This window comes from Oncorhynchus tshawytscha, unplaced genomic scaffold (genome assembly GCF_018296145.1).
Source record: "Oncorhynchus tshawytscha isolate Ot180627B unplaced genomic scaffold, Otsh_v2.0 Un_contig_8167_pilon_pilon, whole genome shotgun sequence".
NCBI lineage: Eukaryota > Metazoa > Chordata > Actinopteri > Salmoniformes > Salmonidae > Oncorhynchus > Oncorhynchus tshawytscha.
In genome coordinates, this window is record NW_024609354.1 from 22,449 (window position 1) to 49,000 (window position 26,552).

General features: G+C 45.3%; 1 protein-coding gene across 3 annotated transcripts in view; it reads right to left on the bottom strand.

Annotated features, from left to right (window-relative positions):
- Positions 1-26,552, bottom strand: part of ptpro (protein tyrosine phosphatase receptor type O) — a 65,039-nt gene that overhangs the window by 21,696 nt on the left and 16,791 nt on the right. For 2 of the 3 annotated variants that reach the window (XM_042314977.1, XM_042314978.1), the window contains exons 2-10: positions 20,035-20,308; positions 19,196-19,351; positions 11,168-11,320; positions 9,649-10,185; positions 8,872-9,033; positions 7,912-8,108; positions 3,292-3,412; positions 1,610-1,803; positions 90-201 (exon numbers count right to left, since the gene is read on the bottom strand). In XM_042314977.1, the coding sequence (XP_042170911.1) occupies positions 90-201; positions 1,610-1,803; positions 3,292-3,412; positions 7,912-8,108; positions 8,872-9,033; positions 9,649-10,185; positions 11,168-11,320; positions 19,196-19,351; positions 20,035-20,308 (1,906 nt within the window). Of the gene's footprint in view, positions 1-89; positions 202-1,609; positions 1,804-3,291; positions 3,413-7,911; positions 8,109-8,871; positions 9,034-9,648; positions 10,186-11,167; positions 11,321-19,195; positions 19,352-19,599; positions 19,819-20,034; positions 20,309-26,552 lie in introns of those variants that run through there. The other variant, XM_042314979.1, reaches the window with a different exon arrangement.

The following is a 26,552-nucleotide window of genomic DNA, read 5'->3' on the forward strand; positions in this document are numbered from 1 at the left end:
TGTGTGTGTGGTGCCATGGGGTGGGTTTGTGTGTGGTGTGTGTGCGTGGTGCCATTGGGTGTGTGTGTGTGTGTGTGTGTGTGTGGTACCTGTAACAAAGCTAACAGTAGAGCTGTCACAGCAGCTGAGAGGGGGATCGCCCCACGTCACCATGGTAACACGGAAGTTGTAGTACCAGGCCGGCAACAGATCTGTCACTCTCTGGAGGAGGGAGAGGAGGAGAGATGAAGAGGAGGAGAGAGGGGTAGATGGAAGGGAGGGGAGAGGAGGAGAGATGAAGAGGAGGAGAGAGGGGGAGATGGAAGGGAGGGGAGAGGAGGAGAGATGAAGAGGAGGAGAGAGGGAGAAGAAGAGAGAGGGAGAGGAGGAGAGAGGGAGACGAGGAGAGAGGGAGAGGAGAAGAGGGAGAGGAGGAGGGGAGAGGAGGAGAGACGGAGAAACTAACAAGACCACAACTAGCTAGGACACATCCTACAGCTAGCTAGGACACATGCTAGTATACTCTCTGAAGGGGTTTATATTAACAAGACTAGCTAGAACACATGCTAGTATACTCTCTGAAGGGGTTTATATTAACAAGACTAGCTAGGACACATGCTAGCGTACTATCTGAAGTGGTTTCCAGACAATCCAATTTAACTCCTCCTCCACACTTATTGCTTGAAAAATACAGAAGAGAACCACCCGACAGTTATTGTTTTCTCATCATGATCAGAACGTGAGGCATCCCTCTCAGGCGTTTCTTTTACACCTGCTACGTTACGTTAGCAATGCTCAGAGCCTAGTGGGTCATGTGATCTAAAATAACATAGCATGACTTGTCTGCTAAAACAGGGGTCTGCTAAAACAACCACAGTACCAGACCAGCAACAGATCTGTGTATCTCTGGAGTAGGGAGGGAGAGATCTGTTAAAACAGGGGACAACCACAGTACCAGACCAGCAACAGATCTGTCTCTCTCTAGAGTAGGGAGGGAGAGATCTGTTAAAACAGGGGACAACCACAGTACCAGACCAGCAACAGATCTGTCTCTCTCTGGAGTAGGGAGGGAGAGATCTGTTAAAACAGGGGACAACCACAGTACTAGACCAGCAACAGATCTGTGTATCTCTGGAATAGGGAGGGAGAGATCTGTTAAAACAGGGGACAACCTCAGTACCAGACCAGCAACAGATCTGTGTCTCTCTGGAATAGGGAGGGAGAGAGGGGAGAGATCTGTTAAAACAGGGGACAACCACAGTACCAGACCAGCAACAGATCTGTGTCTCTCTGGAGTAGTGAGGGAGAGATCTGTTAAAACAGGGGACAAACACAGTACCAGACCAGCAACAGATCTGTCTCTCTGGAGTAGGGAGGGAGAGATCTGTTAAAACAGGGGACAACCACAGTACCAGACCAACAACAGATCTGTGTCTCTCTGGAGTAGGGAGGGAGAGAGATGAGAGAAGAGAGAGCTAGAGGAGGGGTGAGCCTAGTGACACATGTCATCTAACATAAAGTACCACCACAAAACAGTCTGGCTACAACCCTGCTACAGGCAGATAGGTGATTGGCTAAGGCCCTGCGGGCAGGTGATTGGCTGGGTCAGGGTTAGGGCGGGACTAATTACCACGGATGCGATGACTGAGGCGGTAGCAGCGATCTCGTAGTACGTGGTCCACTCGGAGGCCAGCGTGACAGGGTTGAAGAAGAATGTCTGCAGGACGTACTTCCTGAATGCCACGTGGTACGGTCTCTGCCACGACAGGATGACTGCAGTCGGGCTCAGAGAATACACCACCAGCTCCCGCACTCCGGTTGGCTCTGGAGACAGACATACAAAACCAGGCAGCCAATCAGAACCAACATCAGGCTACAAACAGCTGATTAAATTCAAAACCAAAGCAACAAGCTGATTCAGCCAATCCATGATTTGATTAACAAGGTCTGTGTTCCAAATATTACACTATTCCCTATGGGCTCTGGTCTAAAGTAGTGCCCTACCCCTATGGGTCCTGGTCTAAAGTAGTGCACTAGCTCTATGGACCCTGGTCTAAAGTAGTGCATAACCCCTATGGACCCTGGTCTAAAGTAGTGCACTACCCCTATGGGCCCTGGTCTAAAGTAGTGCACTATCCCTATGGGCCCTGGTCTAAAGTAGTGCACTACCCCTATGGGCCCTGGTCTAAAGTAGTGCACTACCCCTATGGACCCTGGTCTAAAGTAGTGCATAACCCCTATGGACCCTGGTCTAAAGTAGTGCACTACCCCTATGGGCCCTGGTCTAAAGTAGTGCATTACCCCTATGGGCCCTGGTCTAAAGTAGTGCTCTACCCCTATGGGCCCTGGTCTAAAGTAGTGCACTACCCCTATGGGCCCTGGTCTAAATACATACATAGGGAATAGGGTTCCATTTGAGACACCAGCCCAGGTAGTATAGTGTCTGAGACCAGGTATATAATAACAGGTTAGAGACCAGCCCAGGTAGTATAGTGTCTGAGACCATGTCTATAATAACAGGTTAGAGACCAGCCCAGGTAGTATAGTGTCTGAGACCATGTCTATAATAACAGGTTAGAGACCAGCCCAGGTAGTATAGTGTCTGAGACCATGTCTATAATAACAGGTTAGAGACCAGCCCAGGTAGTATAGTGTCTGAGACCATGTCTATAATAACAGGTTAGAGACCAGCCCAGGTAGTATAGTGTCTGAGAGACCATGTCTATAATAACAGGTTAGAGACCAGCCCAGGTAGTATAGTGTCTGAGACCAGGGTAGTGTCTATAATAACAGGTTAGAGACCAGCCCAGGTAGTATAGTGTCTGAGACCATGTCTATAATAACAGGTTAGAGACCAGCCCAGGTAGTATAGTGTCTGAGACCATGTCTATAATAACAGGTTAGAGACCAGCCCAGGTAGTATAGTGTCTGAGACCATGTCTATAATAACAGGTTAGAGACCAGCCCAGGTAGTATAGTGTCTGAGACCATGTCTATAATAACAGGTTAGAGACCAGCCCAGGTAGTATAGTGTCTGAGACCATGTCTATAATAACAGGTTAGAGACCAGCACAGGTAGTATAGTGTCTGAGACCAGGTATATAATAACAGGTTAGAGACCAGCCCAGGTAGTATAGTGTCTGAGACCATGTCTATAATAACAGGTTAGAGACCAGCCCAGGTAGTATAGTGTCTGAGACCATGTCTATAATAACAGGTTAGAGACCAGCCCAGGTAGTATAGTGTCTGAGACCATGTTTATAATAACAGGTTAGAGACCAGCCCAGGTAGTATAGTGTCTGAGGGACTCACCGATGACTATGATAACAGGTTCGGAAGGAGGACTGATGAGAGGACCGTTAGTATGGTACACCACCACTCTGTACTGGGCACCTGGAGTCAGGTTGGACAGGATGTCACTGGTCGTGTTCTCCTGTAACCAATCACAGGACAGGAACAGGCATCAGGGTGGTTAGTGGTGATAGACTGTATCAGTATATTGATAGGTGGTGATAGACTGTATCAGTATATTGATAGGTGGTGATAGACTGTATCAGTATATTGATAGGTGGTGATAGACTGTATCAGTATATTGATAGGTGGTGATAGACTGTATCAGTGTATTGATAGGTGGTGATAGACTGTATCAGTATATTGTAGGTGGTGATAGACTGTATCAGCATGTTGATAGGTGGTGATAGACTGTATCAGTATATTGATAGGTGGTGATAGACTGTATCAGTATATTGATAGGTGGTGATAGACTGTGTCAGCATATTGATAGGTGGTGATAGACTGTGTCAGCATATTGATAGGTGGTGATAGACTGTATCAGTATATTGATAGGTGGTGATAGACTGTATCAGTATATTGATAGGTGGTTATAGACTGTATCAGTATATTGATAGGTGGTGATAGACTGTATCAGTATATTGATAGGTGGTGATAGACTGTATCAGTATATTGATAGGTGGCGATAGACTGTATCAGTATATTGATAGGTGGTGATAGACTGTATCAGTATATTGATAGGTGGTGATAGACTCTATCAGTACATTGATAGGTGGTGATAGACTGTATCAGCATGTTGATAGGTGGTTAGTGGTGATAGACTGTATCAGTATATTGATAGGTGGTGATAGACTGTATCAGTATATTGATAGGTGGTGATAGACTGTATCAGTATATTGATAGGTGGTGATAGACTGTATCAGTATATTGATAGGTGGTGATAGACTGTATCAGTATATTGATAGGTGGTGATAGACTGTATCAGTATATTGATAGGTGGTGATAGACTGTATCAGTATATTGATAGGTGGTGATAGACTGTATCAGTATATTGATAGGTGGTGATAGACTGTATCAGCATGTTGATAGGTGGTTAGTGGTGATAGACTGTATTAGCATGTTGATAGGTGGTTAGTGGTGATAGACTGTATCAGTATATTGATAGGTGGTGATAGACTGTATCAGCATATTGATAGGTGGTGATAGACTGTATCAGTATATTGATAGGTGGTGATAGACTGTATCAGCATGTTGATAGGTGGTGATAGACTGTATCAGTATATTGATAGGTGGTGATAGACTGTATCAGTATATTGATAGGTGGTGATAGACTGTATCAGTATATTGATAGGTGGTGATAGACTGTATCAGTATATTGATAGGTGGTGATAGACTGTATCAGTATATTGATAGGTGGTGATAGACTGTATCAGTATATTGATAGGTGGTGATAGACTGTATCAGTATATTGATAGGTGGTGATAGACTGTATCAGTATATTGATAGGTGGTTAGTGGTGATAGACTGTATCAGTATATTGATAGGTGGTGATAGACTGTATCAGTATATTGATAGGTGGTGATAGACTGTATCAGTATATTGATAGGTGGTTAGTGGTGATAGACTGTATCAGTATATTGATAGGTGGTGATAGACTGTATCAGTATATTGATAGGTGGTGATAGACTGTATCAGTATATTGATAGGTGGTGATAGACTGTATCAGTATATTGATAGGTGGTGATAGACTGTATCAGCATATTGATAGGTGGTGATAGACTGTATCAGTATATTGATAGGTGGTGATAGACTGTATCAGCATATTGATAGGTGGTGATAGACTGTATCAGTATATTGATAGGTGGTGATAGACTGTATCAGTATATTGATAGGTGGTGATAGACTGTATCAGTATATTGATAGGTGGTGATAGACTGTATCAGTATATTGATAGGTGGTGATAGACTGTATCAGTATATTGATAGGTGGTGATAGACTGTATCAGCATGTTGATAGGTGGTTAGTGGTGATAGACTGTATTAGCATGTTGATAGGTGGTTAGTGGTGATAGACTGTATCAGTATATTGATAGGTGGTGATAGACTGTATCAGTATATTGATAGGTGGTGAGAGACTGTATCAGTATATTGATAGGTGGTTAGTGGTGATAGACTGTATCAGTATATTGATAGGTGGTGATAGACTGTATCAGTATATTGATAGGTGGTTAGTGGTGATAGACTGTATCAGTATATTGATAGGTGGTGATAGACTGTATCAGTATATTGATAGGTGGTGATAGACTGTATCAGTATATTGATAGGTGGTGATAGACTGTATCAGTATATTGATAGGTGGTTAGTGGTGATAGACTGTATCAGTATATTGATAGGTGGTGATAGACTGTATCAGCATGTTGATAGGTGGTTAGTGGTGATAGACTGTATCAGTATATTGATAGGTGGTGATAGACTGTATCAGTATATTGATAGGTGGTGATAGACTGTATCAGTATATTGATAGGTGGTGATAGACTGTATCAGTATGTTGATAGGTGGTGATAGACTGTATCAGCATGTTGATAGGTGGTGATAAACTGTATCAGTATGTTGATAGGTGGTGATAGACTGTATCAGCATGTTGATAGGTGGTGATAAATTGTATCAGTATATTGATAGGTGGTTAGTGGTGATAGACTGTATCAGTATATTGATAGGTGGTGATAGACTGTATCAGTATATTGATAGGTGGTGATAGACTGTATCAGTATATTGATAGGTGGTGATAGACTGTATCAGTATATTGATAGGTGGTGATAGACTGTATCAGCATGTTGATAGGTGGTGATAGACTGTATCAGTATATTGATAGGTGGTGATAGACTGTATCAGTATATTGATAGGTGGTGATAGACTGTATCAGTATATTGATAGGTGGTGATAGACTGTATCAGTATATTGATAGGTGGTGATAGACTGTATCAGTATATTGATAGGTGGTGATAGACTGTATCAGTATATTGATAGGTGGTGATAGACTGTATCAGTATATTGATAGGTGGTTAGTGGTGATAGACTATATCAGTATATTGATAGGTGGTTAGTATCTAACAGGTTAGTTATAAAGGGTTGTGAACAGCTATGTAGACTAGCAGGTTGGTTATAAAGGGTTGTGAACAGCTATGTAGACTAGCAGGTTGGTTATAAAGGGTTGTGAACAGCTATGTAGACTAGTAGGTTGGATATAAAGGGTTGTGAACAGCTATGTAGACTAGTTATAAAGGGTTATGAACAGCTATGTAGACTAGCAGGTTAGTTATAAAGGGTTGTGAACAGCTATGTAGACTAGCAGGTTAGTTATAAAGGGTTGTGAACAGCTATGTAGACTAGCAGGTTGGTTATAAAGGGTTATGAACAGCTATGTAGACTAGTTATAAAGGGTTATGAACAGCTATGTAGACTAGCAGGTTAATTATAAAGGGTTGTGAACAGCTATGTAGAGTAGTTATAAAGGGTTATAAACAGCTATGTAGACTAGCAGGTTAATTATAAAGGGTTGTGAACAGCTATGTAGACTAGCATGTTGGTTATAAAGGGTTGTGAACAGCTATGTAGACTAGCATGTTGGTTATAAAGGGTTGTGAACAGCTATGTAGACTAGCAGGTTAGTTATAAAGGGTTGTGAACAGCTATGTAGACTAGCAGGTTGGATATAAAGGGTTGTGAACAGCTATGTAGACTAGTTATAAAGGGTTGTGAACAGCTATGTAGACTAGCAGGTTGGTTATAAAGGGTTGTGAACAGCTATGTAGACTAGCAGGTTGGTTATAAAGGGTTGTGAACAGCTATGTAGACTAGCAGGTTGGTTATAAAGGGTTATGAACAGCTATGTAGACTAGCAGGTTGGTTATACAGGGTTGTGAACAGCTATGTAGACTAGCAGGTTGGTTATAAAGGGTTGTGAACAGCTATGAACACTAGTTATAAAGGGTTATGAACAGCTATAGACTAGCAGGTTAGTTATAAAGGGTTATGAACAGCTATAGACTAGCAGGTTGGTTATAAAGGGTTATGAACAGCTATGTAGACTAGCAGGTTGGTTATAAAGGGTTGTGAACAGCTATGTAGACTAGCAGGTTGGTTATAAAGGGTTACGAACAGCTATGTAGACTAGCAGGTTGGTTATAAAGGGTTGTGAACAGCTATGTAGACTAGTTATAAAGGGTTATGAACAGCTATGTAGACTAGCAGGTTGGTTATAAAGGGTTACGAACAGCTATGTAGACTAGTTATAAAGGGTTGTGAACAGCTATGTAGACTAACAGGTTGGATATAAAGGGTTGTGAACAGCTATGTAGACTAACAGGTTGGTTATAAAGGGTTGTGAACAGCTATGTAGACTAGTTATAAAGGGTTATGAACAGCTATGTAGACTAGTTATAAAGGGTTATGAACAGCTATGTAGACTAGCAGGTTGGTTATAAAGGATTATGAACAGCTATGTAGACTAGCAGGTTGGTTATAAAGGGTTACGAACAGCTATGTAGACTAGTTATAAAGGGTTATGAACAGCTATGTAGACTAGCAGGTTGGTTATAAAGGATTATGAACAGCTATAGACTAGCAGGTTAGTTAGTCTTACCTCACTGCAGTATGTGTTCTCCATGCGTTGGCTGAGGCTGGGTCGGAGGCAGGTTAGGGACAGGACTGACACCAGGCTGCCGTTGTGGCTCTCAGAGGACAGGGCCCAGGACACCGCTGCAGTACTGGAGCCCAGCAGCCTGATACTGACACCCTGGGGCCGCTCCTGGGGCTGCTCCAGCACCTCTCCACTGGGGCCTTTATTTGACAATTAAAACAATTAAATAGAGTAAAACACAGAATTTCAGTGTTAGAGTCAGGGTTAGGGTTAGGGTTAGGGTTAGAGTCAGGGTTAGGGTCAGGGTTAGGGTCAGGGTTAGGGTCAGGGTTAGGGTCAGGGTTAGGGTTAGGGTTAGAGTCAGGGTTAGGGTTAGGGTCAGGGTTAGAGTCAGGGTTAGGGTTAGGGTTAGAGTCAGGGTTAGGGTTAGGGTCAGGGTTAGGGTCAGGGTTAGGGTTAGGATTAGAGTCAGGGTTAGAGTTAGGGTTAGAGTCAGGGTCAGAGTCAGGGTTAGGGTTAGGGTTAGGGTCAGGGTCAGGGTCAGGGTCAGGGTCAGGGTTAGGGTCAGGGTCAGGGTCAGTGTTAGAGTCAGGGTCAGTGTTAGAGTCAGGGTCAGGGTTAGAGTCAGGGTCAGGGTTAGAGTCAGGGTTAGGGTTAGGGTCAGGGTTAGAGTCAGGGTCAGTGTTAGAGTCAGTGTTTGGGTCAGGGTTAGGGTCAGGGTTAGGGTCAGGGTTAGAGTCAGTGTTAGGGTTAGGATCAGGGTTAGGGTTAGGGTCAGGGACAGGGTCAGGGTTAGGGTCAGGGTCAGTGTTTGGGTCAGGGTTAGGGTCAGTGTTTGGGTCAGGGTTAGGGTCAGGGTTAGAGTCAGTGTTAGGGTCAGGGTCAGGGTCAGGGTTAGGGTCAGGGTCAGTGTTTGGGTTAGAGTCAGTGTTTGGGTCAGGGTTAGGGTCAGGGTATACATACTGAGATAGAAGGTGAGCCCTGTATACGCGGTGCTCTCCCTGGCCTCACAGTCTCCTGCGGAGCTCAGTGTGGTGACCTGGACTCTATAGGTACCAGGCTCTGTCAGCTCCGTGAAGAACTCATGAGTGTTCTCATCCACCGTGGCCGTCTCTGTAGAGTTACCTGAGGACAGGGAGACAGGGCTCAGAGAGGTCAAAACAGCACAGGTCACAACAGATACCATTCAGCTATTACCTTCATCTGACAACATAGGAGCCCTTACTCCAGCAGTACTGATCTAGGATCAGGTCATAACAGATACCATTCAGCTATTACCTTCAGATACCATTCAGCTATTACCTTCAGCTGACAACATAGGAGCCCTTACTCCAGGAATACTGATCTAGGATCAGGTCATAACAGATAGCATTCAGCTATTACCTTCAGATACCATTCAGCTATTACCTTCATCTGACAACATAGGAGCCCTTACTCCAGGAATACTGATCTAGGATCAGGTCATAACAGATACCATTCAGCTATTGTCCTCATCTGACAACATAGTAGCCCTTACTCCAGGAATACTGATCTAGGATCAGGTCACAACAGTTACCATTCAGCTATTACCTTCATCTGAAAACATAGGAGCCCTTACTCTAGGAATACTGATCTAGGATCAGTCTCATTCATTATGATCTAAAAGGCAAAAAGTAATTCCAATATCAGCACTCCTTTTCTGAGAGTCTTTGTGAATGTGGTCTTGGTTCTTATTGACCACCGTAGTGGCCTTTAGCTTACCGTCTCTGTAGATGTAGACGTTGAACCTGTCGTATGTGGTGGGGGGTCGGGGGGGTAGCCAGCGTAGCTCCAGCAGTATGGGAGGAAAGCGGGTGGGGGTGACGGAGATCTCTGGGGGCAGGCTCATGGCAGAGCCCGGCTCATTGGAGTCCTCATACTCTGGGACCACCGCGTTCACAAACTCCTCCTCTCCATCCGTAGGGGAGGGACTACCGTAGGGCTCCGGCCAATAGGGCTGCGTGGCGGTCTCTTCTTCTGTGTTGTTAGTGTTAGAGATAGAGGTGGCATAGCCTGTCGAGCTGTTGGAGCCCTGAGGGGCGGAGCTGTAGGAGACCTGGGTGGTTCCGCCCACCACCTCCTCTGAGATCACTTCCTGTATCTCCTGGTTCTCCTGTAATTCCTGTTCCTCTATGAGGGGGACATCCCGCGCCCGCCGGGGCGTGTCCTGGGTCACCTCGGAGCTAGGGACCCCCCCTGGTAGCACCCTCTGGCTGAGTGGTACGATCTTATGGGAGATGTTGAGGGGAGGGTTGGGCACTGCAGTGAAACACAAACCTATAGTATTAGTTTGCCATCTCCATAGAAATGCCGTTACTAGTGACTAGGGGCGGCAGCGTAGCCTAGTGGTTAGAGTGTTGGACTAGTAACCGAAAGGTTGCAAGTTCGAATCCCTGAAAGGTACAAATCTGTCCTTCATTGAAAAAAAGAATGTGTTCCTAACTGACTTACCTGGTTAAGTAAAGGTAAAATAACAACCTGACTGGTTCAATAACAACCTGACTGGTTCAATAACAACCTGACTCAATAACGTTCTCATGGGGTATGTAGTTAGTTACCTGACCTGTGGGGTATGTAGTTAGTTACCTGTGTTGTGTTGCCAGGACTCATGGGGTATGTAGTTAGTTACCTGTCCTGTGGGGTATGTAGTTAGTTACCTGTCCTGTGTGGGGTATGTAGTTAGTTACCTGTGTTGTGTTGCCAGGACTCATGGGGCATGTAGTTAGTTACCTGTCCTGTGGGGTATGTAGTTAGTTACCTGTCCTGTGGGGTATGTAGTTAGTTACCTGTCCTGTGTTGTGGGGTATGTAGTTAGTTACCTGTCCTGTGGGGTATGTAGTTAGTTACCTGTCCTGTGGGGTATGTAGTTAGTTACCTGTCCTGTGGGGTATGTAGTTAGTTACCTGTGTTGTGGGGTATGTAGTTAGTTACCTGTCCTGTGTTGTGGGGTATGTAGTTAGTTACCTGTCCTGTGGGGTATGTAGTTAGTTACCTGTCCTGTGGGGTATGTAGTTAGTTACCTGTCCTGTGTTGTGGGGTATGTAGTTAGTTACCTGTCCTGTGTTGCCAGGACTCGTGAGTTATGTAGTTAGTTACCTGTCCTGTGTTGCCAGGACTCATGGGGTATGTAGTTAGTTACCTGTCCTGTGTTGCCAGGACTCGTGAGTTATGTAGTAGTTACATGTCCTGTGTTGTGGAGTATGTAGTTAGTTACCTGTCCTGTGGGGTATATAGTATCTACCTGTCCTGTGTTGCCGGGGTTCATGGGTCAGGTCGCTGCGTCGGACCAGTGTGGTTCTGTTGACTGTAGCTTCAGAGATCAGCTGGAAGGAGATGTTGCTGTAACACGTCCCAGGGAGCCAGTGTTTAAACACAGTCTTTCCCTTATAGAAGTCTAGAACACAGAACAGTCTTTCCTTTATAGTAGTCTAGAACACAGAACAGTCTTTCCTTTATAGTAGTCTAGAACACAGAACAGTCTTTCCCTTATAGAAGTCTAGAACACAGAACAGTCTTTCCCTTATAGAGGTCTAGAACACAGAACAGTCTTTCCTTTATAGAGGTCTAGAACACAGAACAGTCTTTCCTTATAGTGGTCTACAGTAGTTAGAACACAGAACAGTCTTTCCTTTATGTCTAGAACACAGAACAGTCATTCCCTTATAGAGGTCTAGAACACAGAACAGTCTTTGTAGTTAGTTACCTTATAGGGGTCTAGAACACAGAACAGTCTTTCCCTTATAGTTAGTCTTTCCTTTATAGAGGTCTGTCTTTCCTTTATAGTAGTCTAGAACACAGAACAGTCTTTCCCTTATAGAGGTCTAGAACACAAAACAGTCTTTCCTTTATAGAAGTTACCTGTCCTTATGTAGTCTAGAACACAGAACAGTCTTTCCTTTATAGAGGTCTAGTCTTTCCTTTTAGAGTTAGTCTTTCCTTTATAGAGGTCTAGAACACCAGTCTGTCCTTTATAGAGGTCTAGAACACAGAACAGTCTTTCCTTTATAGAGGTAGAACACAGAACAGTCTTTCCCTTATAGAGTTAGTCTTTCCCTGTCCTAGAACACAGAACAGTCTTTCCTTTATAGTAGTCTGTGGGGTATGTAGTTAAGTTACCTCTTTCCTTTATAGAGGTCTAGAACACAGAACAGTCTTTCCTTTATAGAAGTCTAGAACACAGAACAGTCTTTCCTTTATAGTAGTCTAGAACAGAGAACAGTCTTTCCTTTATAGAGTTAGTCTTTCCTTTATAGTAGTCTAGAACACAGAACAGTCTTACCCTTTATAGAAGTCTAGAACACAGGTCTTTCCCTTATGTAGTTAGTCTTTCCTTATAGGGTCTAGAACACAGAACAGTCTTTCCTTTATGTAGTCTAGAACACAGAACAGTCTTTCCTTTATAGAGGTCTAGAACACAGAACAGTCTTTCCTTTATAGAAGTTAGTCTTTCCTTTATAGTAGTCTAGAACACAGAACAGTCTTTCCTTTATAGAGGGTCTAGAACACAGAACAGTCTTTCCCTTATAGAGGTCTAGAACACAGAACAGTCTTTCCCTTATAGAGGTCTAGAACACAGAACAGTCTTTCCTTTATAGTAGTCTAGAACCAGAACAGTCTTTCCCTTATAGTAGTTAGAACACAGAACAGTCTTTCCTTTATAGTAGTCTAGAACACAGAACAGTCTTTCCTTTATAGAGGTCTTACACAGAACAGTCTTTCCCTTATAGGGTCTAGAACACAGAACAGTCTTTCCCTTATAGAGGTCTAGAACACAGAACAGTCTTTCCTTTATAGGGTATGAACACAGTTACAGTCTTTCCTTTATAGAGGTCTAGAACACAGAACAGTCTTTCCTTTATAGAAGTCTAGAACACAGAACAGTCTTTCCTTATAGTGGTATAGAACACAGAACAGTCTTTCCCTTATAGAGGTCTAGAACACAGAACAGTCTTTCCTTTATAGTAGTCTAGAACACAGTTACCTTTCCTTTATAGAGGTCTAGAACACAGAACAGTCTTTCCTTTATAGTAGTCTAGAACACAGAACAGTCTTTCCTTTATAGAGGTCTAGAACACAGAACAGTCTTTCCTTTATAGTAGGTCTAGAACACAGAACAGTCTTTCCTTTATAGTTAGAACCTGTCTTTCCTTTATGTAGTTAGAAGACAGAACAGTCTTTCCCTAGAACACAGAACAGTCTTTCCCTTATAGAGGTCTAGAACACAGAACAGTCTTTCCCTTATAGGTCTAGAACACAGAACAGTCTTTCCTTTATAGTAGTTACAGTCTTTCCTTATAGTAGTCTAGAACACAGAACAGTCTTTCCTTTATAGTAGTCTAGAACACAGAACAGTCTTTCCTTTATAGAGGTCTAGAACACAGAACAGTCTTTCCCTTATAGAGGTCTAGAACACAGAACAGTCTTTCCCTTATAGAGGTCTAGAACACAGAACAGTCTTTCCCTTATAGTAGTCTAGAACACAGAACAGTCTTTCCTTTATAGAGGTCTAGAACACAGAACAGTCTTTCCTTTATAGAAGTCTAGAACACAGAACAGTCTTTCCCTTATAGTGGTCTAGAACACAGAACAGTCTTTCCCTTATAGAGGTCTAGAACACAGAACAGTCTTTCCTTTATAGTAGTCTAGAACACAGAACAGTCTTTCCTTTATAGAGGTCTAGAACACAGAACAGTCTTTCCTCTATAGAGGTCTAGAACACAGAACAGTCTTTCCCTTATAGAGGTCTAGAACACAGAACAGTCATTCCCTTATAGAGGTCTAGAACACAGAACAGTCTTTCCCTTATAGAGGTCTAGAACACAGAACAGTCTTTCCCTTATAGAGGTCTAGAACACAGAACAGTCTTTCCTTTATAGAGGTCTAGAACACAGAACAGTCTTTCCTTTATAGTAGTCTAGAACACAGAACAGTCTTTCCCTTATAGAGGTCTAGAACACAAAACAGTCTTTCCCTTATAGAAGTCTAGAACACAGAACAGTATTTCCCTTATAGTAGTCTAGAACACAGAACAGTCTTTCCTTTATAGAGGTCTAGAACACAGAACAGTCTTTCCTTTATAGAGGTCTAGAACACAGAACAGTCTTTCCTTTATAGAGGTCTAGAACACAGAACAGTCTTTCCTTTATAGAGGTCTAGAACACAGAACAGTCTTTCCTTTATAGAGGTCTAGAACACAGAACAGTCTTTCCCTTATAGAGGTCTAGAACACAGAACAGTCTTTCCCTTATAGAGGTCTAGAACACAGAACAGTCTTTCCTTTATAGAAGTCTAGAACACAGAACAGTCTTTCCTTTATAGAGGTCTAGAACACAGAACAGTCTTTCCTTTATAGAAGTCTAGATCACAGAACAGTCTTTCCCTTATAGTAGTCTAGAACAGAGAACAGTCTTTCCCTTATAGAGGTCTAGAACACAGAACAGTCTTTCCTTTATAGTAGTCTAGAACACAGAACAGTCTTTCCTTTATAGAAGTCTAGAACACAGAACAGTCTTTCCCTTATAGTAGTCTAGAACACAGAACAGTCTTTCCCTTATAGAGGTCTAGAACACAGAACAGTCTTTCCTTTATAGTAGTCTAGAACACAGAACAGTCTTTCCAGTCTAGAACACAGAACAGTCTTTCCTTTATAGAAGTCTAGAACACAGAACAGTCTTTCCTTTATAGTAGTCTAGAACACAGAACAGTCTTTCCTTTATAGAGGTCTAGAACACAGAACAGTCTTTCCCTTATAGAGGTCTAGAACACAGAACAGTCTTTCCCTTATAGAGGTCTAGAACACAGAACAGTCTTTCCTTTATAGTAGTCTAGAACACAGAACAGTCTTTCCCTTATAGTAGTCTAGAACACAGAACAGTCTTTCCTTTATAGTAGTCTAGAACACAGAACAGTCTTTCCTTTATAGAGGTCTAGAACACAGAACAGTCTTTCCCTTATAGAGGTCTAGAACACAGAACAGTCTTTCCTTTATAGAGGTCTAGAACACAGAACAGTCTTTCCTTTATAGAGGTCTAGAACACAGAACAGTCTTTCCTTTATAGAAGTCTAGAACACAGAACAGTCTTTCCCTTATAGTGGTCTAGAACACAGAACAGTCTTTCCCTTATAGAGGTCTAGAACACAGAACAGTCTTTCCTTTATAGTAGTCTAGAACACAGAACAGTCTTTCCTTTATAGAGGTCTAGAACACAGAACAGTCTTTCCTTTATAGTAGTCTAGAACACAGAACAGTCTTTCCTTTATAGAGGTCTAGAACACAGAACAGTCTTTCCTTTATAGAGGTCTAGAACACAGAACAGTCTTTCCTTTATAGAAGTCTAGAACACAGAACAGTCTTTCCTTTATAGTAGTCTAGAACACAGAACAGTCTTTCCTTTATAGAGGTCTAGAACACAGAACAGTCTTTCCCTTATAGAGGTCTAGAACACAGAACAGTCTTTCCCTTATAGAGGTCTAGAACACAGAACAGTCTTTCCTTTATAGTAGTCTAGAACACAGAACAGTCTTTCCCTTATAGTAGTCTAGAACACAGAACAGTCTTTCCTTTATAGTAGTCTAGAACACAGAACAGTCTTTCCTTTATAGAGGTCTAGAACACAGAACAGTCTTTCCCTTATAGAGGTCTAGAACACAGAACAGTCTTTCCCTTATAGTAGTCTAGAACACAGAACAGTCTTTCCTTTATAGAGGTCTAGAACACAGAACAGTCTTTCCTTTATAGAAGTCTAGAACACAGAACAGTCTTTCCCTTATAGTGGTCTAGAACACAGAACAGTCTTTCCCTTATAGAGGTCTAGAACACAGAACAGTCTTTCCTTTATAGTAGTCTAGAACACAGAACAGTCTTTCCTTTATAGAGGTCTAGAACACAGAACAGTCTTTCCTTTATAGAGGTCTAGAACACAGAACAGTCTTTCCCTTATAGAGGTCTAGAACACAGAACAGTCATTCCCTTATAGAGGTCTAGAACACAGAACAGTCTTTCCCTTATAGAGGTCTAGAACACAGAACAGAAGTCAGTCTTTCCTTTATAGTCTAGAACACAGAACAGTCTTTCCTTTATAGTAGTCTAGAACACAGAACAGTCTTTCCTTTATAGTCTAGTCTAGAACACAGAACAGTCTTTCCTTTATAGAGGTCTTTCCTTTATAGAGGTCTAGAACACAGAACAGTCTTTCCTTTATAGAGGTCTAGAACACAGAACAGTCTTTCCTTTATAGAGGTCTAGAACACAGAACAGTCTTTCCTTTATAGAGGTCTAGAACACAGAACAGTCTTTCCTTTATAGAGGTCTAGAACACAGAACAGTCTTTCCTTTATAGAAGTCTAGAACACAGAACAGTCTTTCCCTTATAGTAGTCTAGAACACAGAACAGTCTTTCCTTTATAGTAGTCTAGAACACAGAACAGTCTTTCCCTTATAGAGGTCTAGAACACAGAACAGTCTTTCCTTTATAGAAGTCTAGAACACAGAACAGTCTTTCCCTTATAGTAGTCTAGAACACAGAACAGTATTTCCTTTATAGTAGTCTAGAACACAGAACAGTCTTTCCCTTATAGAGGTCTAGAACACAGAACAGTCTTTCCTTTATAGTAGTCTAGAACACAGAACAGTCTTTCCCTTATAGAGGTCTAGAACACAGAACAGTCTTTCCCTTATAGAAGTCTAGAACACAGAACAGTCTTTCCTTTATAGAGGTCTAGAACACAGAACAGTCTTTCCTTTATAGAAGTCTAGAACACAGAACAGTCTTTCCTTTATAGAGGTCTAGAACACAGAACAGTCTTTCCTTTATAGAGGTCTAGAACACAGAACAGTCTTTCCTTTATAGAAGTCTAGAACACAGAACAGTCTTTCCCTTATAGTGGTCTAGAACACAGAACAGTCTTTCCCTTATAGAGGTCTAGAACACAGAACAGTCTTTCCTTTATAGTAGTCTAGAACACAGAACAGTCTTTCCTTTAGGTCTAGAACACAGAACAGTCTTTCCTTTATAGTAGTCTAGAACACAGAACAGAGGTCTAGAACACAGAACAGTCTTTCCTTTATAGAGGTCTAGAACACAGAACAGTCTTTCCTTTATAGAAGTCTAGAACACAGAACAGTCTTTCCTTTATAGTAGTCTAGAACACAGAACAGTCTTTCCTTTATAGGTCTAGAACACAGAACAGTCTTTCCCTTATAGAGTCTAGAACACAGAACAGTCTTTCCCTTATAGAGGTCTAGAACACAGAACAGTCTTTCCCTTATAGAGGTCTAGAACACAGAACAGTCTTTCCCTTATAGTAGTCTAGAACACAGAACAGTCTTTCCTTTATAGAGGTCTAGAACACAGAACAGTCTTTCCTTTATAGAGGTCTAGAACACAGAACAGTCTTTCCTTTATAGAGGTCTAGAACACAGAACAGTCTTTCCTTTATAGAAGTCTAGAACACAGAACAGTCTTTCCTTTATAGTAGTCTAGAACACAGAACAGTCTTTCCTTTATAGTAGTCTAGAACACAGAACAGTCTTTCCTTTATAGTAGTCTAGAACACAGAACAGTCTTTCCTTTATAGAAGTCTAGAACACAGAACAGTCTTTCCCTTATAGAAGTCTAGAACACAGAACAGTCTTTCCTTTATAGAGGTCTAGAACACAGAACAGTCTTTCCCTTATAGTAGTCTAGAACACAGAACAGTCTTTCCCTTATAGAGGTCTAGAACACAGAACAGTCTTTCCCTTATAGAAGTCTAGAACACAGAACAGTCTTTCCTTTATAGAGGTCTAGAACACAGAACAGTCTTTACTTTATAGAAGTCTAGAACACAGAACAGTCTTTCCTTTATAGAGGTCTAGAACACAGAACAGTCTTTCCTTTATAGTGGTCTAGAACACAGAACAGTCTTTCCCTTATAGTGGTCTAGAACACAGAACAGTCTTTCCCTTATAGTAGTCTAGAACACAGAACAGTCTTTCCCTTATAGAGGTTTAGAACACAGAACAGTCTTTCCTTTATAGAGGTTTAGAACACAGAACAGTCTTTATTTTATAGAGGTTTAGAACACAGAACAGTCTTTATTTTATAGAGGTTTAGAACACAGAAGATGATGGTATGATTTATAGAAATCTATAACACAGAACATAACAGTCTGCTTTATATAAATTTGAGGACAGAACACATAAGTCTTCAACTTGTGTCTGTGAACAAGAAACATTGAAGTCTGATCGGTGGGCCTCCCCCCAAACATGGCCTAATACAGACCTGCTCAACTCAGTCGATCCAACTCAAATAAGTCAACACTGAACTGTCCAGAATGGGCTAGTCAGCTACACCTGTTGTTCCAGTCTGTCTAGAACGGGCTAGTCAGCTACACCTGTTGTTCTAGTCTGTCCAGAACGGGCTAGTCAGCTACACCTGTTGTTCCAGTCTGTCTAGAACGGGCTAGTCAGCTACACCTGTTGTTCCAGTCTGTCCAGAACAGGCTAGTCAGCTACACCTGTTATTCCAGTCTGACCAGAACGGGCTAGTCAGCTACACCTGTTGTTCCAGTCTGCCCAGAACAGGCTAGTCAGCTACACCTGTTGTTCCAGTCTGCCCAGAACAGGCTAGTCAGCTACACCTGTTGTTCCAGTCTGCCCAGAACAGGCTAGTCAGCTACACCTGTTGTTCCAGTCTGTCCAGAACGGGCTAGTCAGCTACACCTGTTGTTCCAGTCTGTCCAGAACAGGCTAGTCAGCTACACCTGTTATTCCAGTCTGACCAGAACGGGCTAGTCAGCTACACCTGTTGTTCCAGTCTGTCCAGAACGGGCTAGTCAGCTACATCTGTTGTTCCAGTCTGTCTAGAACGGGCTAGTCAGCTACACCTGTTGTTCTAGTCTGTCTAGAACGGGCTAGTCAGCTACACCTGTTGTTCCAGTCTGTCCAGAACGGGCTAGTCAGCTACACCTGTTGTTCCAGTCTGTCTAGAACGGGCTAGTCAGCTACACCTGTTGTTCCAGTCTGTCCAGAACGGGCTAGTCAGCTACACCTGTTGTTCCAGTCTGTCCAGAACGGGCTAGTCAGCTACACCTGTTGTTCCAGTCTGTCCAGAACGGGCTAGTCAGCTACACCTGTTGTTCCAGTCTGTCCAGAACGGGCTAGTCAGCTACACCTGTTGTTCCAGTCTGTCCAGAACGGGCTAGTCAGCTACACCTGTTGTTCCAGTCTGTCCAGAACGGGCTAGTCAGCTACACCTGTTGTTCCAGTCTGTCCAGCCAGAGGCCTTACCTTTATAGAGCATGGATCTCTGCTCCCGGCCCTCTGCGTAGCTGATGTTGACCCGACTGAAGACGTTGTTCTCTGGGGAGCTGATCTCAAACACCACACCTGTCTCTGGAGCCTCTGGGTAGTCTGTGATCACCACACTGTCCACCGGACGCGGCTCTGCAGGGGGACAGACGGACAACAGATACACCATCAGGCCTGACTGACTACCTGGTCAGGGGCACAACAACCACTACAACCTCCACAGTGAAGAATGGGAAATAAAAAGAGAGACGACGAACAAACACAACAAGTCAAGCACATGAGTGTATCTATGAGAGAACAAAGACTGATCTAAAGCAAACTCTATTGAGCTGGATTCAGGACAGTTGGACTTGGACCAGGTCTTCCCCTGTCTGAATACTTACTGGTGAGGACAGATACAGTCTGGATGGACTTGGACCAGGTCTTCCCCTGTCTGAATACTTACTGGTGAGGACAGATACAGTCTGGATGGACTTGGACCAGGTCTTCCCCTGTCTGAATACTTACTGGTGAGGACAGATACAGTCTGGATGGACTTGGACCAGGTCTTCCCCTGTCTGAATACTTACTGGTGAGGACAGATACAGTCTGGATGGACTTGGACCAGGTCTTCCCCTGTCTGAATACTTACTGGTGAGGAACAGATACAGTCTGGATGGACTTGGACCAGGTCTCCCCCTGTCTGAATACTTACTGGTGAGGACAGATACAGTCTGGATGGACTTGGACCAGGTCTTCCCCTGTCTGAATACTTACTGGTGAGGACAGATACAGTCTGGATGGACTTGGACCAGGTCTCCCCCTGTCTGAATACTTACTGGTGAGGACAGATACAGTCTGGATGGACTTGGACCAGGTCTTCCCCTGTCTGAGCAGCAGGCTAACGGTGTAGCAGAGTCCGTGGTGGGAGGAGTTAAAGACCAGAGGTGTCGCGGTGGGGTCGGTCAGGTTCAGGAATGGTAGCAGGTGGGTTCGGGGCTCGCCCATCACCCGGGCAGCATACCCCGTCACGTTCTCCCGCAGGTCAGATGGCTCCAGGGTCACTACGATCCAGTCCTCCTCTTTAACTGACACCTGGAAGGACACAATGGTCTAGAGGAGAGAGAGAGGAGAGAGAGAGAGAGGAGAGAGAGGAGAGAGAGAGGAGAGAGAGGAGAGAGAGAGAGAGAGAGAGAGAGAGAGAGAGAGAGAGGAGAGAGAGAGAGAGAGAGAGAGAGAGAGAGAGAGAGAGAGAGAGAGAGAGAGAGGAGAGAGAGAGAGAGAGAGAGAGAGAGAGAGAGAGAGAGAGAGAGAGAGAGAGAGGAAAAGAGAGAGGAGAGAGAGGAGAGAGAGAGAGAGGAGAGAGCGAGAGAGAGAGAGAGAGAGAGAGGAGAGAGCGAGAGAGAGAGAGTGGAGAGAGAGAGAGCAGAGAGAGAGAGAGAGGGCTGTTGAGTCTCGAAGAATGGAGCAATAAGTTCACATCATCATCAGATCGCTGCTCTAACAGTTAGTCTTCTCCAGACCACCTGACCTACAGAGACAGTCAGTCCAGTACATGTTGAGTTCCCTTCTTTATAAGCATGCTGAAAGTCTGTTGTTCATTTGTTTGCAGAGGAAGTTGGTCAAATACAATTTTCTCCAACAGTTTGCTAAGAGCTTACAGCAAGCTGATTGGTCTGCTGTTAGAACCAGTAAATGCCTCTTTACCACTCTTGGGTAGTTGAATGACTTTGGCTTCCCTCCAGGCCTGAGGACAAAGACTTTCCTCTAGGCTCAGATTAAATATATGACAGATAGGAGTGGCTATAGAGTCAGCTACCATCCTCAGTAGGAGTGGCTATAGAGTCAGCTACCATCCCTCAGCTACCATCCTAGTAGGAGTGGTTATAGAGTCAGCTACCATCCTCAGTAGGAGTGGTTATAGAGTCAGCTACCATCCTCAGTAGGTCAGCTACCATCCTGGTTATAGAGTCAGCTACCATCCTCAGTAGGAGTGGCTATAGAGTCAGCTACCATCCTCAGTAGGAGTGGCTATAGAGTCAGCTACCATCCTCAGTAGGAGTGGCTATAGAGTCAGCTACCATCCTCAGTAGGAGTGGCTATAGAGTCAGCTACCATCCTCAGTAGTGGGAGTCAGCTACCATCCTCAGTAGGAGTGGCTATAGAGTCAGCTACCATCCTCAGTAGGAGTGGCTATAGAGTCAGCTACCATCCTCAGTAGGAGTGACTATAGAGTCAGCTACCATCCTCAGTAGGACTGGCTATAGAGTCAGCTACCATCCTCAGTAGGAGTGACTATAGAGTCAGCTACCATCCTCAGTAGGACTGGCTATAGAGTCAGCTACCATCCTCAGTAGCTTTCCATGTAAGTGGTCAATGCCAGGAGGTCTGTCATTGTTGATCGAGAACAACAATTGTTCCACCTTGATCGAGAACAACAATTGTTCCACCTCTCCAACACTAACTTTACAAAATTGTAACTTGCAATGCTTTTCTTTCATTATGTGTACGTATGAATACAATCGTTCACTGTTCGTTGTTGGCATTTCCTGCCTAAATTTGCCAACTTTGCCAATTAAATAATCATTAAAATAATTGGCAACATCAAATGGTTTTGTGATGAATACGCCATCTGATTGGATGAGATGGTTTATACAGAGTGGGGAGAGTGACGCCTCAGGGTCAGATTAATAAAGATCTACTCTGGGGAGAGTGACCCCTCAGGGTCAGATTAATAAAGATCTACTCTGGGGAGAGTGACGCCTCAGGGTCAGATTAATAAAGATCTACTCTGGGGAGAGTGACCCCTCAGGGACAGATGAATAAAGATCTAGACCCCTCAGGGTCAGATTAATAAAGATCTACTCTGGGGAGAGTGACCACTCAGGGTCAGATTAATAAAGATCTACTCTGGGGAGAGTGACCCCTCAGGGACAGATGAATAAAGATCTACTCTGGGGAGAGTGACCACTCAGGGACAGATTGATAAAGATCTACTCTGGGGAGAGTAACCACTCAGGGTCAGATTAATAAAGATCTACTCTGGGGAGAGTGACCCCTCAGGGACAGATGAATAAAGATCTACTCTGGGGAGAGTGACCACTCAGGGACAGATTGATAAAGATCTACTCTGGGGAGAGTGACCACTCAGGGTCAGATTAATAAAGATCTAGACCCCTCAGGGTCAGATTAATAAAGATCTACTCTGGGGAGACTGACCCCTCAGGGTCAGATGAATAAAGATCTACTCTGGGGAGAGTGACCCCTCAGGGTCAGATGAATAAAGATCTATTCTGGGGCGAGTGACCCCTCAGGGTCAGATTAATAAACCTCTACTCTGGGGAGAGTGGCCCCTCAGGGTCAGATTAATAAAGATCTACTCTGGGGAGACTGACCCCTCAGGGTCAGATGAATAAAGATCTACTCTGGGGAGAGTGACCCCTCAGGGTCAGATGAATAAAGATCTATTCTGGGGCGAGTGACCCCTCAGGGTCAGATTAATAAACCTCTACTCTGGGGAGAGTGGCCCCTCAGGGGCAGATTAATAAAGATCTACTCTGGGGAGAGTGACCCCTCAGGGTCAGATTAATAAAGATCTAGACCCCTCAGGGTCAGATGAATAAAGATCTACTCTGGGGAGAGTGACCCCTCAGGGTCAGATGAATAAAGATCTATTCTGGGGCGAGTGACCCCTCAGGGTCAGATTAATAAACCTCTACTCTGGGGAGAGTGGCCCCTCAGGGTCAGATTAATAAAGATCTACTCTGGGGAGAGTGACCCCTCAGGGGCAGATTAATAAAGATCTACTCTGGGGAGAGTGACCCCTCAGGGTCAGATTAATAAAGATCTAGACCCCTCAGGGTCAGATTAATAAAGATCTACTCTGGGGAGAGTGACCCCTCAGGGACAGATTAATAAAGATCTACTCTGGGGAGAGTGACCCCTCAGGGTCAGATTAATAAAGATCTAGACCCCTAAGGGTCAGATTAATAAAGATCTACTCAGGGGAGAGTGACCCCTCAGGGTCAGATTAATAAACCTCTACTCTGGGGAGAGTGACCCCTCAGGGACAGGGAAACATTACATCCTGGTCCTCAGAGAACCACTACAGGTAAACATTACATCCTGGTCCTCAGAGAACCACTACAGGTAAACATTATATCCTGGTCCTCAGAGAACCACTACAGGGAAACATTACATCCTGGTCCTCAGAGAACCACTTCAGGGAAACATTACATCCTGGTCCTCAGAGAACCACTACAGGTAAACATTACATCCTGGTCCTCAGAGAACCACTACAGGTAAACATTACATCCTGGTCCTCAGAGAACCACTACAGGGAAACATTACATCCTGGTCCTCAGAGAACCACTACAGGGAAACATTACATCCTGGTCCTCAGAGAACCACTACAGGTAAACATTACATCCTGGTCCTCAGAGAACCACTTCAGTTAAACATTACATCCTGGTCCTCAGAGAACCACTACAGGGAAACATTACATCCTGGTCCTCAGAGAACCACTACAGGGAACCATTACATCCTGGTCCTCAGAGAACCACTTCAGGTAAACATTACATCCTGGTCCTCAGAGAACCACTACAGGGAAACATTACATCCTGGTCCTCAGAGAACCACTACAGGGAACCACTACAGGTAAACATTACATCCTGGTCCTCAGAGAAACCACAGAGAAACAGCCTATACTAAAATGCCCTCCTCCCCTCCCCCAGTCGCCAGGAAGGTTGGTGATTAAACACTCAACTGTTTCTTCTTCTCCCTCCAAAATACTACTGACTCTCAGGGGAACAGTCTGAAGCTCCACACAGTATCCTCCCCCGGTTCATCCATGTTTATCCTGCCCCCCTCTCAGTAGCTCTGTGTGTTCTATCTCTACCCTAGAGAACTGGGAAATCTCTACAGTCTCTGCAGTTTGATCAGTGGTTCCTCCATGTATATCCTGCCTCCCCCTCTCAGTAGCTCTGTTCTAGCTCTACCCCAGAGAACTGGGAAGTCTCTACAGTCTCTGCAGTTTGACCAGTGGTTCCTGTCTTCTCCCTCTGTGTTCCTAGATCTGGTCCAGGGCCATTCAGCTTCAGTGATCAGATGCCTACTGATGGTTAGTCTCACTGAGAGACAAAGGCAGAGAGGAGAGGAGACAGAGGTTGAGACGGAGGCTGAGAGGAGAGGAGACAGAGGTTGAGGCGGAGGCTGAGAGGAGCAGCATTATTCCTCCACAGAGTCTGTCAACAGAGAGTTTCATTCCCAGCCTTCCCTTTCCTGGTCAGAATCCCATTCGTCTCACTGCAGGGTGTCTATCTGCCCTCCTACCACTTCCTTTCTGTTCTGCCAAGACTGATGCCATCCTGCTCTCCTTCTGCCCTGTTCACTGCCCATCCCTGCTGTTCTACCAGGGCTTCTGCCCCCCTTCACTGCCCATCCCTGCTGTTCTACCAAGGCTTCTGCCCCCCTTCACTGCCCATCCCTGCTGTTCTACCAGGGCTTCTGCCCCCCTTCACTGCCCCCCATGCCCATCCCTGCTGTCCTGCCAGGGCTTCTGCCCCCTTCACTGTCCATCCCTGCTGTTCTGCCAAGGCTTCTGCCCCCTTCACTGCCCATCCCTGCTGTCCTGCCAGGGCTTCTGCCCCCTTCACTGTCCATCCCTGCTGTTCTGCCAAGGCTTCCCCCTTCACTGCCCATCCCTGCTGTCCTGCCAGGGCTTCTGCCCCCTTCACTGTCCATCCCTGCTGTTCTGCCAAGGCTTCTGCCCCCTTCACTGTCCATCCCTGCTGATCTGCCAAGGCTTCTGCCCCCTTCACTGTCCATCCCCTGCTGCCAAGGCTTCTGCCCCCTTCACTGTCCATCCCTGCTGTTCTGCCAAGGCTTCTGCCCCCTTCACTGCCCATCCCTGCTGTTCTGCCAAGGCTTCTGCCCCCTTCACTGCCCATCCCTGCTGTTCTGCCCCCTTCACTGCCCATCCCTGCTGTCCTGCCAGGGCTTCTGCCCCCTCCAATGCCCATCCCTGCTGTTCTGCCCCCTTCACTGTCCATCCCTGCTGTTCTGCCAAGGCTTCTGCCCCCCCCTTCACTGTCCATCCCTGCTGTTCTGCCCCCTTCACTGGGCTTCTGCCCCCTTCACTGCCCATCCCTGCTGTTCTGCCAGGGCTTCTGCCCCCTTCACTGTCCATCCCTGCTGTTCTGCCAAGGCTTCTGCCCCCTTCACTGTCCATCCCTGCTGTTCTGCCAAGGCTTCTGCCCCCTTCACTGCCCATCCCTGCTGTTCTGCCAAGGCTTCTGCCCCCTTCACTGTCCATCCCTGCTGTTCTTCTGCCCCCTTCACTGCCCATCCCTGCTGTTCTGCCCCCTTCACTGTCCATCCCTGCTGTTCTGCCAAGGCTTCTGCCCCCTTCACTGTCCATCCCTGCTGTCTGCCAAGGCTTCTGCCCCCTTCACTGCCCATCCCTGCTGTCCTGCCAAGGCTTCTGCCCCCTTCACTGCCCATCCCTGCTGTCCTGCCAAGGCTTCTGCCCCCTTCACTGCCCATCCCTGCTGTTCTGCCAAGGCTTCTGCCCCCTTCACTGCCCATCCCTGCTGTTCCTGCCAAGGCTTCTGCCCCCCCTTCACTGTCCATCCCTGCTGTTCTGCCAAGGCTTCTGCCCCCTTCACTGCCCATCCCTGCTGTTCTGCCCCCTTCACTGTCCATCCCTGCTGTTCTGCCAAGGCTTCTGCCCCCTTCACTGTCCATCCCTGCTGTTCTGCCAAGGCTTCTGCCCCCTCCACTGCCCATCCCTGTTCTGCTTCTGCCCCCTTCACTGTCCATCCCTGCTGTTCTGCCAAGGCTTCTGCCCCCTTCACTGCCCATCCCTGCTGTTCTGCCAAGGCTTCTGCCCCCTCCACTGCCCATCCCTGCTGTTCTCTTCTGCCCCCTCCACTGTCCATCCCTGCTGTTCTGCCAAGGCTTCTGCCCCCTTCAATGTCCATCCCTGCTGTTCTGCCAAGGCTTCTGCCCCCTTCACTGCCCATCCCTGCTGTTCTGCCAAGGCTTCTGCCCCCTTCACTGCCCATCCCTGCTGTTCTGCCAAGGCTTCTGCCCCCTTCACTGTCCATCCCTGCTGTTCTGCCAAGGCTTCTGCCCCCTTCAATGCCCATCCCTGCTGTTCTGCCAAGGCTTCTGCCCCCTTCACTGTCCATCCCTGCTGTTCTGCCAAGGCTTCTGCCCCCTTCACTGTCCATCCCTGCTGTCCTGCCAAGGCTTCTGCCCCCTCCACTGTCCATCCCTGCTGTCTGCCAAGGCTTCTGCCCCCTCCACTGCCCATCCCTGCTGTCCTGCCAAGGCTTCTGCCCCCTCCACTGCCCAT